This window comes from Pseudorasbora parva, chromosome 23 (genome assembly GCF_024679245.1).
Source record: "Pseudorasbora parva isolate DD20220531a chromosome 23, ASM2467924v1, whole genome shotgun sequence".
NCBI classification, from domain to species: domain Eukaryota; kingdom Metazoa; phylum Chordata; class Actinopteri; order Cypriniformes; family Gobionidae; genus Pseudorasbora; species Pseudorasbora parva.
The window spans coordinates 37112025-37128188 of NC_090194.1; the positions used below are offsets into that span (position 1 = coordinate 37112025).

At 38.1% G+C, this 16164-nt stretch overlaps 1 protein-coding gene across 2 annotated transcripts in view; it reads right to left on the minus strand.

The window, feature by feature from the left end:
- unc5cb (unc-5 netrin receptor Cb) overlaps positions 1-12997 on the minus strand; it is a 313489-nt gene extending 300492 nt beyond the window's left edge. The window contains exon 1 of one of the 2 annotated variants that reach the window (XM_067433972.1): positions 12370-12997. In XM_067433972.1, coding sequence (XP_067290073.1) covers positions 12370-12487 — 118 coding nt within the window. In that variant the 5' untranslated portion in view covers positions 12488-12997. The remainder of the gene's footprint in view (positions 1-12369) is intronic. The other variant, XM_067433973.1, reaches the window with a different exon arrangement.
- Positions 12998-16164: the final 3167 nt, after the last annotated feature.

The following is a 16164-nucleotide window of genomic DNA, read 5'->3' on the forward strand; positions in this document are numbered from 1 at the left end:
CGCTGTTCTGCTGTTAAGCCACAATGACAAGAAAAACATGCAAGAACAACCATCCGAAATGACAACGCTTTTACTGAAAGGCTCCTCTGTTGCTACAAGACAAATGATGCAACGTTCTGCTTCATTTAAGGTCAGAGGTGAAGAGTGAATTTTCTGCACCACTAGAGGAAGCAAACAAAATAATGACTTTTTTAATATACCACGAAGATTATGCATATGATTTAACTTATTTTATGCATCACTGCCACAACACAAAGCATTATACCTCCCTGTGTAACTAGAAAGCATCACCTCCCCCAGTTTCTGTTGAGCGATACTGAAGTGACTTAAACTGCAGTTCCTCGACCGGCCACTAGAGGCTCCAGAAGGAGCAGAATCTCAGTGAGCCAACTTTACAGCAGAAAAACACACGTTTACAGTCTGGGACAAATTGTGGTTTTGGTCTATATGGCTAATTTTGCCCTTCATGACGACTGTGAGGGGGTGAATATTTTTATAACTCATTCATTTACGTTATATAAAGCCTTAAAGTTCTGCATAATTAAGGGCGTGAGTGACAGGTGGATAGCTGTTTGTCATCACCTAAGCTCCGCCCATGTCACACCTTTTTGCCCATGGTTTGTTATCCGGGCGTGACGCGGCGCTGCCAAGATGGCGACGACCAGCTTGACTACTTTATGCTTTAAAACAGCTCTTTAGAATCCTATGGGTGACGTCGCGGACACTACATCCATTTTTTTTTTTTTTTAACAGTCTATGGCAACTACACAGCAAAACGTTATTTTTCTGTAACATTTAACAATAAGGTCCCATATGGTAACACTATGAAAAATACCTCTAAAGCATTTATTAATCTTACGTAAGTGTAGAAGTTATATTTTAATCAACTAATATTAATAAATATTAATAACAAATGTATTGCTCATTGTTAGTTAACTAAAAGGACCTTGTTGTAAAGTTGTGAACCAAACTAAAGATTACTTCTGAAAATACTAGTTCAGTCTTTCAACTTCAAAAACTTCACAATGAATTCAATGTGTTGAGTATATAACTATAACGTAAACTATTAGCATCCAAACTAATCGCAATATATATATATATATATATATATATTGTGAAGGCTAAGGCCACACATATATGCTATATCTTTATTTTGAATATTTATTTTGAAATGTTATTGTTTGACTTATTTTTTCCCCCTCTTTATTTTCATATATTGTATTTATTTATTTTTTGTGTATATTTGGTATTACATTCTCATTGTGTTGGTTTTGTAAGATTGTTTGTGCTTTATTTATTTTTATGTATTTGTTAAAATCCTAACCAAACGGTTGTACTAGGGGTGTGCGCATTTAAGATCTAAAAAGGAGATCGCGCCCATTCATGACTAGAGTACACGCTAGAGAATGAATAAATTCCACTAGACAAAGTTATGAGTTTAATATTCATTTTATTTTGTTTGAGTTGTTTCCTTACCCGAGGTTTTCACCGAAGCCCATGACTGCAGCATGGAGCGAAGATCGGACTAAACGGATGTGCCGTTTCCGGAAACCTTTTATTATTATTTTGGGGAATTATGGGAAATGTAGGGTTTGGTTTAATATGGATCATTTGTTGAGGGGTGTTCTTGTTCATTTGAATGGATATATTTTTGTGTATAATATTTTGTGTATATTTATTTTTATTATTACTTTATGGTGCATGTGAGTTTTCATATGTTTCTGGAGTTTTGCTTATGTGAATATTTTTAAAAAACGTAAAACCATGAAATGAGATATTTGTGAGACCCTTGGGTAATGCAATGGTTTGGTCTAATTTCTTAAAAATGAGTTTGGTTTCGATGGTGAGAGAGTTCTGGTGAGGGATCCCGGTCATACAACATCAGAGACCCAGAGCTCACTTTGTTTTCCCCCTTGCATTTCGTTATTTATTTAATTTGATGTGACTCTTGTATAAGTTATTTGTTTTTCCCCCTTGAATAAATCAAGATTTTTGTTTACTTTATGAATGCCTCCTGAAAAGTTTTTGGAAGAACCCGACATTATATATATATATAGGAAGACCGAGTCGCACTCCGATTACTTATGAATGGGAGAAAGTGCAACTCCCAATATGGCAAATAAGTCCCGCCTTCTAAATGAAAGAGCCAATCATGTTCCGGCTTAAAAATGCATGTTTTTGTCATGATTTAAGCATTAAAAAACAAATTATGATACGGTTGTTGTCCGATTTCATTGGAGAATATTTCATTTCAAATATGAAATTTAATCGTAAGCTTGGCGACCATTTTTGCAGAATTTGATTTGATGTTTTCCCATTTATAGAGATGCAAAAAATGGCCGCCGAGTGCAATTACTTGTCTAAGGCCCCATTTACACTGCATGGTTCAAGTGACCCAATTCCGATTTTTTCCTCTCATGTGGCACAGATCGGATATGACATGTGAACGTATAAGCAGTAAAAAAACGGATGAATTCCGATATCCTCAGATCGGATTCAGGCCTCACTCATATGTGGTAATAAATCTGAAATGAATCGGATACGTGCATTAGCATCTGCCATGTAAGCGGTCAAATCGGATATCCCCCAGTAAATGAGAGTCGCACGTTATTGAAAAAAGGACGGAGGCGAATGAAGTCAACTCAGGTGGACACAAACTGCGAGGCCCAGCGTTGCCAAGTTCGCGGTTTTCATGCGGAATTGGGCTACTTTAACACAGTTTTGAGTTGCAATTGAGCGGGGTTTGTTGTGAAAACCTGGCAACCCTGTCAAGGGCTCTTCTCTTTTTCTCCACCTTAGGAGAGAAGTGTTTTGCAGACCTTTAAAGATGTGTGGAACAGTGCAGACCGCAAAACGTGCAATCATTTTGTCTGCGTCCATTGCATATCGCTCTGTTTTACCCTTTCACCAGTTAAGAACGTCTTGGGCTGTTTTGCCAGTGTACAGTGTAAATGCAAATATCGGATACGAGTCGCTTTTGAAAAGATGATGTAAGCGGGTCGTCAAAAAAATCGGATATAGTCACCAAATCGGAATTGTGCATCAAGACCTGCAGTGTAAATGCAGCCTTAAAGGGACTTTGATATCGCTCAGTTTATTAATCACACACTGCTGTTTTATCGTCTGCATGATGGATTCTGTGAATGTTTTTATCGTTCATCAGCTAGAAAAACCATATTGTTTCTCTATGCCGTTATTATAGTCGTGCTGTGGATTCTGTAATTCTTGTATATTAAGGCTTCTTTATTGTTATAGTCATCGTCCTTGGTGTGAACAGGCCCCATTTCTTTTTCTTTATTTGGTAAGCAATTTTGGTTTTGAAACCAAACGAAAAGTACAGTTCGGTGTGGTGCTCTAGAAAAATCACACCTCTGACCTTCATAAACGAACCAAAAATGCTACGTCTGGTTGGACACTGGCGCCGAACACCAGCAGGGCCAGAATGTGGTCATGCACGTTTATGGCCGGGCGTCGTCCGCTCCCAAAAGACCGAAATCTATCCTTTAAAACTGTAAAAAGAGGCGTCACTTTCCTCTCCACAACTGCCCCGAGTGAAGCCCCTTGACTGGTAATAACTCTCATCTCACTCTCCATTTCCTGATCACAATTACCCTCTCCATGAGGAGCAGGGACTGTAAATTACATTTCTCTGATCCTCAGCTATAATTGGACACTGAGGATTCTCCGAGCGGCAGCCTTTCTGTAAGTGGAAAACAAAGAGGCTTTGAGCGTTTGGGTTTGGATTTCACAACGCGACTCATTACGTTAAAGGAGAAGCGTAACATCACTCCATATTCAAGACCACGCAAGGTCTGCACAAGTGCACGGTGTTGAGCAACTGTTTGGCTCATTGATGGACAGAAACGAATGATTGTTCTCCAGCTCGACGCAGTTAGTCTTATTGTTTAACTCTGGTGTTGATGATTTACCGCACAGAGTACCATGTTTTACCACCTAATATGATCTCGCTCACTGCAGTCTGAACAAGTGTCTCACGGTCATATTTTCTTTTATTTACTTGTTGATTTATGGTTGTTGATTTTTTTAATTCTGTAGCAATTTGAGATTTTGTTTAATATAAAGTGCATTACAAATAAAATGTATTATTATTATCATTATTATTATTATTGTCAGAAAAAAAAGGTACAAAACTGAAAAGGTACTAATAAGCACTCTTAAAGTACTGATATGTACCTAGGCCTGTCACGATAACAAATTTTGTTGGACAATAAATTGGCCAAGAAATTATTGCAATAAACGATAATATAGTCGTTCTGAGACCATTTTCATCTAAAATAATGATAATGGCATAAAAATGCTTTAATTTCTGAAGACTATTTAACACTAAAAATGGAAAACATTTTAAATAACCACAATAAATGAACAAAACAACCAAAAACAACTCTTGGTCTTTTTTTTTTTTAAAAGCATTTAAATAAGTACCAAAAACAATAAATAAAATGGATGATAACTGCGACGGATGATTGTGTTTTAGGAGCATTTTAGGGGCGGCACGGTTCACAAAACCCACGGTTCGGTTCATATCACGGTTTTGAGGTCACGGTTATGCACAAACTGAGCTCGACCATCTCTGAGGAAAGTGATATTTTGATCCAGCAAGAGAGAAGACGTTGACATGCTTTTCATTTATTTGGCAAAAAAAGGAAATTGTGTATTGCTATCTCTACAGGATCTTGTGCCTTTTTAGCACACAAAGATTGAACTGAAGAATTAACTTGCATTTATCAGACTTCAGTGTAGCTTTAAGCCTCGTTTATACACAAACGGACGAGTCAACGGGAGAGACGAGGAAAACCAAAAAGCAATTATCACGGCCGGAAAAATTAGAGCTCATTTTTTTTATCGTGCGATTAATTGATTTATCGACTATCGCAACAGGCCTATATGCACCATTTAGGGGTGACTAAAGTACAAAGATGCACCTTTTCACTTTTGTACCTTAGGGTCAGTCCCCAATGACAACACGGCACCTTTTTTCTGAGAGTGTAGCGCAGAGCCGACGCACAGAGTAGCATTAAAACATCACTTTAACACACTCACGTGTGATATGAAAAAACAACACTGCGTCACCATACATACACGTTTGTTTCACTATATTAGTGAGGACATTACATAGACTTCCAATGATTTTATATCAGGTTAATGACACTTCCTATTCCCTAACCCAACCCCTATCCCTAAACCTCCCCATCCCAAAAACATCTGCAAAACAACAGATTTAAATAAAAAAACATTTTTTGGCCGATTTATAAGCCATTTAACCTAGTGAGGACCAGTCAAATGTCCTCACTGCACTGTAAAAATTGTTGGTTTTTGTTGGTTTAACTTTAAAAAGTAAGTAACCTGGTTGCCTTAAAATTGAGTTTATTGAAATTAAAAATTTGAGTTGATACAATGAAGGAAATTTGTGTAATAAATAGAAACTCAAAATATTATTGTATCTGAACCACAAAAAAAATTGATAAATCATGAAAATAGCACAATTTGGCTGCGTCATCACAAATAAATTTTATACATTTTATAATATTTTAATAAAGGTTGTGGAATCTCAAAAAATGTTCATTGTATCAACTCAATTTTAATTTCAATGAACTCAATTTTAAGTCAACCAGGTAACTTTTTTTCTAAATATTTTTTTTTACAGTGTAGTGAGTTGTTTTCATATTTTACTATATAAGTGAGGACATTTGTGCCCTCACAAGTATTGCTAAACAAGGAACACACACACACACACACACACACACAGCGAGATCTGTTGACAGACAGGTCGGTCACTTCTGCAGTGCAATGCTTGAAGTATCCCACTAATGGACTGATAATAGAACCCAGCGCTGCACTTTGATGCTTCCCCTGTAGTTTACAGGGTGACAGTGTGTGATTAATTGCACTCACTCCACTCCCCGTTCCCCTCTCCTCTTTTTTTGCAGCGAATAGAGGCTGTCATTGGCATGACTTTGCTCGCTCACCTACCCGCACAGCTGGATACGGCGCGATTCGCCGTAGACAATGCCGAGCGCATACTGTAATACATCTTTTACACAGCCAGAGCGCGACGTGACGTCAGGAGAGAAGAGCTGCAACCTCAGCACGACTTTCACAGCAATTATCACGGAAAAATATCCTCAGCACGGGGGAAGGCCAACAAACAGCATGCAATGATGCTGACGGCCCACAAGGCGACGGCGAAGATGAGGGCACCGACCGAATTACGTCATCGCTTCAGTACTACCGATTCACAATAAATCAAGCGCTGCCAAATATCGGTACCTGGTGATACAGACTAGTGTCTGTGAATAACTCAAATAGACTTCTGAAATCAAAAGGTTTTTAGCTTTTAGTTTAACTATGTTAGCCTTGAAGTTATGAATAAACTGGTGTGTGTTCCAAAACAATGACAAAATTTGCATTTAGGAGATATAAGCATTCAAAACGTACAGTCTCTCATTTCCGTTAAAACGAAGCACAGATTTTAATGACATCATCGCAGACATCACCTTCTGTCCAATCAAACGCTCTCTAGAATCTTAAGCCCCGCCCCCTACACTGCTGAAGCTGCGGCTGAAATCGGTCAGTTGTTCACACATTTACTAATTTCTACATAAAGCTCATAGCACACTATATATGCGATAGGAAACGATTCAGTGAAAATATGCTTTCAGTTGAGGCGAATTAAGTCAGTTTTCTCGTTAGTTTCACACACACACCAACGGCTCTGGTCTAAAGCTAGACTACAGACACGAGATCATATGCGCAAGTCGGCGCAGACAACAAACATATCGGACTGATCTTGAATTCTGCACAGGATGCTGCATTTTAAAGCGATAGGGAGCAGATTATGATGATAAACGGTTAGAGGAAACTGGCTTTACCAAACAGAAAAGTCCGCTCTAGGCAAACTGTGTATTAACGAAACGCTATTGGCTGTTTCAAAAAAGGGGACGACCCGCTTACAGCTGGAGCCGTTTCAGGGGAAATTACGTCAACACATTGAATAATGCGGCGCGTTTCAGGGCACTCCAGCGGGGCTTTAAAGCAGCACTTGGTAACTTTTGCTTTCCTCTAACAAAACCTTTTCTTTCTTATTTGTCTGTGCTGCTTCGGACATGACTATTATCCGACAAACAAAGTTGGGCTCGCACATCCGAATTTAAGGAAGTGTGTGTGTTGGTGGAAGTGACGTATATGCCGTAAAGCAGTCGAATTTTGTAGTTCTTTTTGTTCTCGGGTTACTACCCGAAACCCAAAGTTTAAAAGTACGATTAAAAACGATACAGACCCCATCAGGCTATGGCAGACGTGTCATTCAACCTATTGTAAGTCGATGTATCATCACAAGAGTCTTGAAAATATATTATGAAGGTTGAAAAGTTACCTAGTGCTGCTTTAAATACGAATCCTGCGTGTCTCTGTGTGAATGAATGGAGCAGATGCGCGGTTTAATTTACCACACACACACACACACACACACACACACACACGACAGTTGCATGTTTCCAACTCATGAGGACATGAATGCATGAACTTCATCTCCAGAGCCGCTCTGAGAGTCACTTCATGAGCATTTTACCATTTCATTTGAGGAAAAACTACCGTCATAAACACACAAAGATCTTCACGGCAACCCGTCAAAATAAAAGTTTGGCTTAACTTGATAAATACATCACTGCTGTACAGTAGAATTTAGATGCGTCTCAATGTAATAATACTACTAACACTACTGTAATAATAAATGATCAAAACTTTCTTTTTAAGTAATAAAATCTACATTTTCCCTGCATGATTTTATTTTAAAAGTATAAAGCTCAGTTGTGCAGCGCAAAAAAAAAAAAAAAGTTTGTTTATTAAATTACAAGATAAATTAAATTAGTGTTTTATTTCTTCATTTGATTACAATCAAAAACAAAACAGAATTTGTGGGAAATCTTTTAATAGATATTGAAAAGAAAAAATTAAAATGGTTGTTTTTATGAACTAGGTAGCCAACTATTGACTGGTAATTATTACACAGACTATGGCAGACAGGGGCGGCATAATAATAACACTTCTATAAATGACTTACTTTCTGCAGATATTGAGGGAAACATCCCTAAAGCACCGAAAAAATGGTAATGGCACGTGACTGTGTTAGATCCCATTTTCTCCAACTAAAACTAAACAACAAAAAAAAGCATCCTGAGGGAATTACGATATATATGGTGGCACTAGGTCATAGTATAGTAGCCGCTCAGCACACAATACTGCCTTTGTGTTTCCAAACGCATTTGGAGAACAACCATGATGGCTGTAACCTTAGTAGTGCCCATGAGACCCGGCCGTTAGGCAACGAGGGAAGCAGTTAGAGTAATGATGATCGCAATAACACTCTCACTTACTGAATTTACACGACTTTTTAAGCGTTGCAAATATTTTCATACAAATAATAGCATTAGGCCCCCCATTCATAAACTAAGCTCAGAGGACGCATAACAGAGCGAGAGGACGGACATGGAAAAAGTGAACTCACGCTTTGACGCACTCGGCAGGCACTGCGCTATGTTTTTTTAAACTGTAATTATGTGTATGAGAGAACAAACAAGGCCTTTGTTTGCCTAAAAAAAGGAGGATAGAGCATTGCATATGGATATCCATGCATGAAAACAAATGTACAAGGATGGATTATGCACATTTGGAAATTTCAGCTTTCAGGGTCTGCATTTTCAAAAAGACAGCCAATGTACTTCATCCTGCAAATCCACACCGTTAAAGCGGATGACAAGACAGTCTTCCCAAGCATTGTCAAGGGTTCTCAGGGTCGGACTGGATGGTTTTTATCCCTGACGCTCCCTCTTGACATTCAGTCGCCTCTTATTCATATTCAGGCACTTGTGGTGGAGATGTCAGTGATTTTACTGTACTTGATTCAGGCACTTTATCGCTCTTCTCCTCCTCGCAAGGGCCAAGAGAACGCTGTGACGAGTGGGAATTCACACACTTAATTAAAACAAGGGTATCGACAGTGAAAAATAGGTGGATAAGGAGAATAAAGGAGTGCAGGGGAATTTTACTTAAATAAGTGAACAGGCCAGTTCTTCAGATCCCTGTGTGAACCGGAAACATGTAGCTCATTAGTATCCAAAAAAAAACCATTGGGTCATTAATTAGTCGCAAACAATGTTCTCCCTAAATATCGACTTCTTAATGGACACGAAGAGACTTGGTTTGTGTTCCCATTAAAGTCAATGGCATTGGCCTCCGAGGGCTTCAGGAATCGGGCTTATGTCATCCTGCGATGCCCTTCAGACGCTGGAGCTGGATAGTTTTTCCTCATCCTTTCCTTGTTTCTCATTAACTATGCACAATTGTCCAGGGAGGTTTCGCTGGACTGGATAGGGTTTCTAACAATCCGATTCCTGGCGTTTTTAGAAACTGCAGTATTAGCCTGGAGCATGCAACACAAATAGCACTTTTTCCAAATAATAGTATGTGATTCTGGACCACAAAACCGGTCATGCGTCTCTTATTATATATATATATATATCATATATATATATAATAAGATATCATATATATATATATATATATATAAGGTATAGTTGTGGTTCTAGCCAACAATGCATTGCATGGGTCAAAATTATCCCATTTTCTTTTATGGCAAAAATTATTTTGATATTTAGTAAACGTCATGTTCCATGAAGATATTTTGTAAATTTCCTATCGTAAAAATATCATAAATGTATTATTAGTAGTAAGCACTTCATTTGGACAACTTTAAAGTAGATTTTCTCAACTTTTTTGCACTCCTAGATTCCAGATTTGCCACACTAAAAAATGCTGGGTTGAAAATGGACAAACCCAGAAATTGGGTCGTTTGAACCCAGTAAATGAGACACATTAAAACAACCCAATTTCTGGGTTGGTCCATTTTCAACCCAGCATTTTTTAGAGTGCAAATATTGTCCGTTCCTAACAAACCATTTAGCTTTCAGATTATCTATACATCTTTTAAAAATGACCCTTATGACTGGTTTTGTAGTCATGGGACACTGTATCACTTAGATTATAACGGAATATGCACTCTAAAAAATGCTGGGTTAAAAACTACCCAAGTTGTGTGGAAAATGGATAAACCCAGAAATTGGGTTGTTTGAACCCAGTGAATGGACCCGTTTAAACAACCCAATTTCTGGGTTTATCCATTTTTAACCCATCTTGGGTTGTTTTTAACCCAGCATTTTTTAGAGTGTGCCATGTCCAAAGATACAAGTAGAATCCAGGTCACCTGAACACTAAAGCTGCATGTAAACCACTGAGGGAGGGTTAAAGTCAATGTCAAACATCGCTCGGAGGAGGTCTTTGTGCCATCCCTCCGTGTCAGAAACATGGCTGTTTACCTACTCAACAATTATTCAGCGAAATCCCTTTAATGGAGTCCCCACACTCCACTGCACCGGACGGACACGTTTAAGAGCCGAGCGGCATCAGCACTGGCGTATCTGAGATAAGCCACAAACACAAACTTGAAAGCATCTTCAACCTTTTAACTCACCATGTTGTGCCCAGAGGAAAATTCATTTAATTAGCTCATTATAATGCAATCAAAGCATGCAGCTCTGAAAATCCAGCAGAAATAGTCAATAACAAGATGATCAAAACTACTATTTATTTTACTCTTAATAGAGACAGCGAATGTGGGTAAATTGTCAATACAAACACTTCATGAGGGATATTTTGATATGCAAGTTCTCACGGTTTCTCTGATTTCCTCAACATATGAACATTCATTTTCCATTTTGTAATTAAGGCCATAAAATCATATATCAAAATAGCTTAAGTGGAGGATTTAATTATTCATATATGGCAGAGATTCACTGGGGGGCCTAGTTAGGGACATACTTTATATTTTTTAACATAGATGCAAACAAAATCCCACTATATTATGTATTTAATTCGCATGACGAGGCTACTGGAACTAAGTCCCCCAGCCAAATTCACTCCCTATATATTCTGTGTGTGTGTGTGCGTGTGTATGTGTATGTGTGTGTATGTATGTATGTATGTATGTATGTATGTATGTTATATTATATTATATTATATTATATTATATTATATTATATTATATATATATAGCAAAATAGATCAAATACTCATTAGAACTCAGATCAAATACTCTTATCCTTTAAAAGCAGAAACACAACACAAATGCCCTGTAAGAAGATTTCAGCATTCATAACAGGACTAAAGATATTAACAACAAACAAGCACGATAAGCTTCGGGAAGGTACAGATGTGTGTGTGTGTCTGCGCATAAACAACGACAAATATAACAAACTGCTCATTTCTAACGCGATTCAAACACACTCCTGCTTTTGTTCAGTCACACCACGAAAAACAAGACAAAGTTCTCTCAAGTAATGACCTCACTATGAGCTCATAACTAATATTAAGACCAAGTGTCAATCATCCACGTATACTCAATAAAAAGAGATTTAAACAACTGGGACGATACTGGCTCAAATATAACCAAGAGGATCTTCACAACAATCATAATAATAAACAAAATAAAGCAACACAAATGATAATAGTATATTATTTTATTGTTTTATTGGATACACTAAACATGCTGGGTTGTTTCAACGGTCAAATAAGTTACTCAACCGTTAGTTTAAAAATTTAAATAAAATTGAAACCAACGGTTGGGCTTGTCCATATTTGACCGTTGAGACACCAGCATATTTAGAGAGTGTATATATCCAATATGATCTTTATTCGATCAACACGAGATAAAAACGATCAATTCACGTTAGCATTAAATATTACATTTGATAATCCAAGCAAATGAATGACTTAACTCGTTATTCACTGAAATCAGGTAGAATCCAAGATAATAGTAGCCTATAATAAATGATTATTTTATTAAATATAAAAATGCAGGGTTGTTTCAACGGTCAAAGATGGTAGTAATTACTCAACCGTTAGTTTAAAATTTTAAATAAAATTTTAACCCAACCGTTGTCCATATTTGACTGTTGACACGACAGCATTTTTAGAGTGTAGGCTAAATGATATTTATTCGATCTCAACACTGAATAGCGGAATTTACACGAGATAAAAAACGTTGCCATGAAATAATGCATTTGATGATCCAAGCAAATGAATGACTCAACTCGTTATTCACTGAAATCATACAGGATCCAAGTTAATCTGCACGTCCGTGCAAAGATGGCTCAACTTTTCATGCGCAAATCTTGCAGTTATCAGACCAATCATTTAACGAAACTTTATCTCGCTCATTCCGCAAACTTCCGTCAGCGATACAGATCGATATTTCACCTGCCGTTCGTGAATAACAACACCGAAGGGTTTTCTTACCTTGAGCCGCACCGATGTGGATGAGCGATAAAATACTAAAAATCAACACAGTGATCATCTGCGGTAAGAATCCCGATCCGCCTCGCTCTCTTCTCGCAGTCTTTTTACTTCTTCCCATCGTATAAACAGTCGAAACAAGGCAAAAATCCGCCGTCAGGTGAAATAATAATCAGAGGAGCCTCTGGAGATGTTGTTTGTAGTAAAACCAAGGAACTCAAAGACGGAGAGTCGGTTAAACGCGGAACAAATGTTGGTTGAATCCGTTGGTTTTTACCTCAGCGCACTCTCCTGACAGTCAACGCCCGTCAAACACATATATTTGGGATTTAATATCCTCAGTTTGTCTTCTTCTCGGCAGTTTTTCTCCCAAGGCTTCGCGAGATGCGATAAATTAGCCGTAAACAGGTAAAAAATCAGCTCTCCTGGGGTGAGCTCATGCTCAGGATCGGCGTCTGTCAGTGAAGTTCCTCCAGCGCGCGCTCTCGCCTTCTGATGGAGAGTTGAAGAGCCGCGCGATCCCCGCGCGAGCCACCGACGCTCCAGCCAATCCGAATGCGCACCGACTTCAGTGTGAAGAAAACCAGGTGCGGAAGCGGAGCGGGCGTTCACCTCGATCAGCTGCGGCGTGTTATCAAACGAGGTGATCAGAAGCTGTTCACCTTACCCTGTTTTATTCGGTTTCTGCGCATACGCAGAGAAAAAGGATGTCAAAATTGTATCTTTAGGGGTAAAGCAGCTTGTCGCTGGGCAGTACCCTTAAAAGGACATCTTAGTACTTTTGTTTACTCGTAAAAGGTGCATATTAGTGCCTTTGCGTACCTTAAGGTACTATACACCTTTTAGTGGTAAAAATTGTACAAAGTTACCCTTTTAAGGGTACTGCCCCAACGACAAGCTGTTTTACCACAAAAGGTACAATTTTGACATCCTTTTGCGCTGTGCGTAATTACCATAATCTGTAACTCATAATGAGGGAATACACACACACACACACACACACACATTTAGCCTATACACTGCCATTCAAAAGTTCTTAATGTTTTTAGAAGTCTTTTATGCTTACCAAGTTGTCATTAAAAATACAACAAAAACAGTAATATTGTGATATATTATTAATTATTGTAAAATTGTGAAATATTATTAAAATGTAAAATAGCTGTTTTCTATATTTGAATATATAAAAACTATATATTATTTCTGTGATGCAAAGCATGATTACGCCAGTCTTCAGTGCCACATGATCCTTCAGAAATCATTCTGATTTGATGATTTCATGCTCAACAAACATTTATGATTTGTATCAGTGTTGAAAACAGCTGTGGAAAACATTTTTGATGAATAGAAAGTTTTAAAAAGACATCGTTTTATCTGAAATAGAAAGCTTTTCAAAATTGTAGCAACTACATGTACTACAATTTGTATTTTTTTGGGAAATAACTTCAACAAGGATGCATTAAATTAATCACAAATGACAGTAAAGACATTTATAATGTTACAAAAGATTATATTTCAGATAAATGCTGTTCTTTAGAACTTTCTTTTCATCAAAGAATCCTGAAAACATGTTTTCCACAACACTGATAATAATCATAAATGTTTCTTGAGCATCAAACCATTATATTAGAAATATTTCTGAAGGATCATGTGACAGTAATGATGCTTAGCATCACAGGAATACATTACATTTTAATATATATACTAATAGAAAATAGTTTTTACATTTTATTAATATCTCACAATATTACTGTGTGTGTGTGTGTGTGTGTGTGTGTGTGTGTGTGTGTGTGTGTGTGTATGTGTGTGTGTGTGTGTGTGTGTGTGTGTGTGTGTGTGTGTGTGTGTGTGTGTGTGTGTGTGTGTGTGTGTGTGTGTGTGTGTGTGTGTGTGTGTGTGTGTGTGTGTGTGTGTGTGTGTGTGTGTGTGTGTGTGTGTGTTTAATCAAATAAATGCAGCCTTGGTGAGCATCAGACTTTTTCTAAAAACATTTTTAAAAAAACTTACTGATCAAAAACTTGTATGAGGCATAAATGGTTATTATAGAACAAATTACCATTGTCAAAAGACTGTTTTCTGACTTAAAATTCACAACGGGAGGTTTGAAAATGACTTAATTGCTGTTAATGTTTTACTCTTGGTTCTGATCCATGATACTAGGTAAACAAGAGGAAAACAAACCTCTCTGCAATCTAATCAACAAAACCTTTAACTACATTTGCTTTGCTTATCACTGCCCTCCTGTTATTCATTTAGCCCTGCTAATTGCCCAAAAACATGCTCTCTTGTCAGAAGGCATGATCGATAATTATGACGGGAGGAAAACCACAAACCATGATAACTGAGCTTGTAAATCCATGCCGAGCCTGAGCTCATGATAAGAGTCTGAGTGATAAGAGTCGCCCTCATCAGTCTTCTCTATATCTGCAGGTGTTTTATGCACTTATGATGCATGATGACGGCATGGCTTAGTGGTTAAAGGGTTAGTTCACCCAAAAATGAAATGTCTGTCGCTCCACACCCATAAGACCTCCATTCATCTTCACACACAGTTTAAGATATTTTATATTTAGTCCGAGAGCGTATGCAAGTGTATGCACACTATACTGTCCATGTCCAGAAAGGGAATAAAAACATCATCACAGTAGTCCATATGAGACATCAGTGGGTTAATTAGAGTCTCTTGAAGCATCCAAAATACATTTGGGTCCAAAAATAACAAAAACTACGACTTTATTCAGCATTGGCTTCTCTTCTGGGTTTGTGTTCAATCCTCAAATAAAGATTCAAACGGTTATGAGTCAGCGAATTGATTCATGATTCGGATTGCCAATGTCATGTGATTTCAGCAGTTTGACACGCGATCCGAATCATGAATCAATACGCAGAGTATTAGTTTTATATCGTTTTTGTTATTTTTGGACCCAAATGTATTTTGGATGCTTCAAGAGACTCTAATTAACCCACTGATGTCTCATATGGACTACTTTGATGATGTTTTTATTCCCTTTCTGGACATGGACAGTATAGTGTGCATACACTTGCATACGCTTTTGGACTAAATATAAAATATCTTAAACGGTGTGTGAAGATGAACGGAGGTCTTACGGGTGTGGAGCGACATCAGGTTATTGACAGACATTTCATTTTTGGGTGAACTAACCCTTTAAGGATCCGGGCTGCTGACTTCCGTATTGAAGGTTCGACTGCAGGTGGAGTGACCCAGAAATTGGAAAGCTGCTGAAATTCCTCTTCGATCAGCGTTGTGCCCTGGAGCGAGACACTTAACCTCAGGTTTCTTCAAGAAGGCAGTTCATGCTCTCCAGTCGTTTCACTTGATGAAGCATCTGCTAAATGCTCTCTAAAAAAACATTGGGTTAAAAACAACCAGATTTGCACTTAAATGCATACCTCTGGGTTGTTACGTCTGACCCAGGATCTGAGTACCAAAACTACCCAAACACTGGGTTGTTACGTCTGACCCAGGATCTGAGTAACACAAAAACTACCCAAACACTGGGTTGTTACGTCTGACCCAGGATCTGAGTGACACAAAAACAACCCAAACACTGGGTTGTTACGTCTGACCCAGGATCTGGGTTACACAAAAACTACCCAAACACTGGGTTGTCACGTCTGACCCAGGATCTGAGTGACACCAAAACTACCCAAACACTGGGTTGTTACGTCTGACCCAGGATCTGAGTAACACAAAAACTACCCAAACACTGGGTTGTTACGTCTGACCCAGGATCTGAGTGACACAAAAACTACCCAAACACTGGGTTGTCACGTCTGACC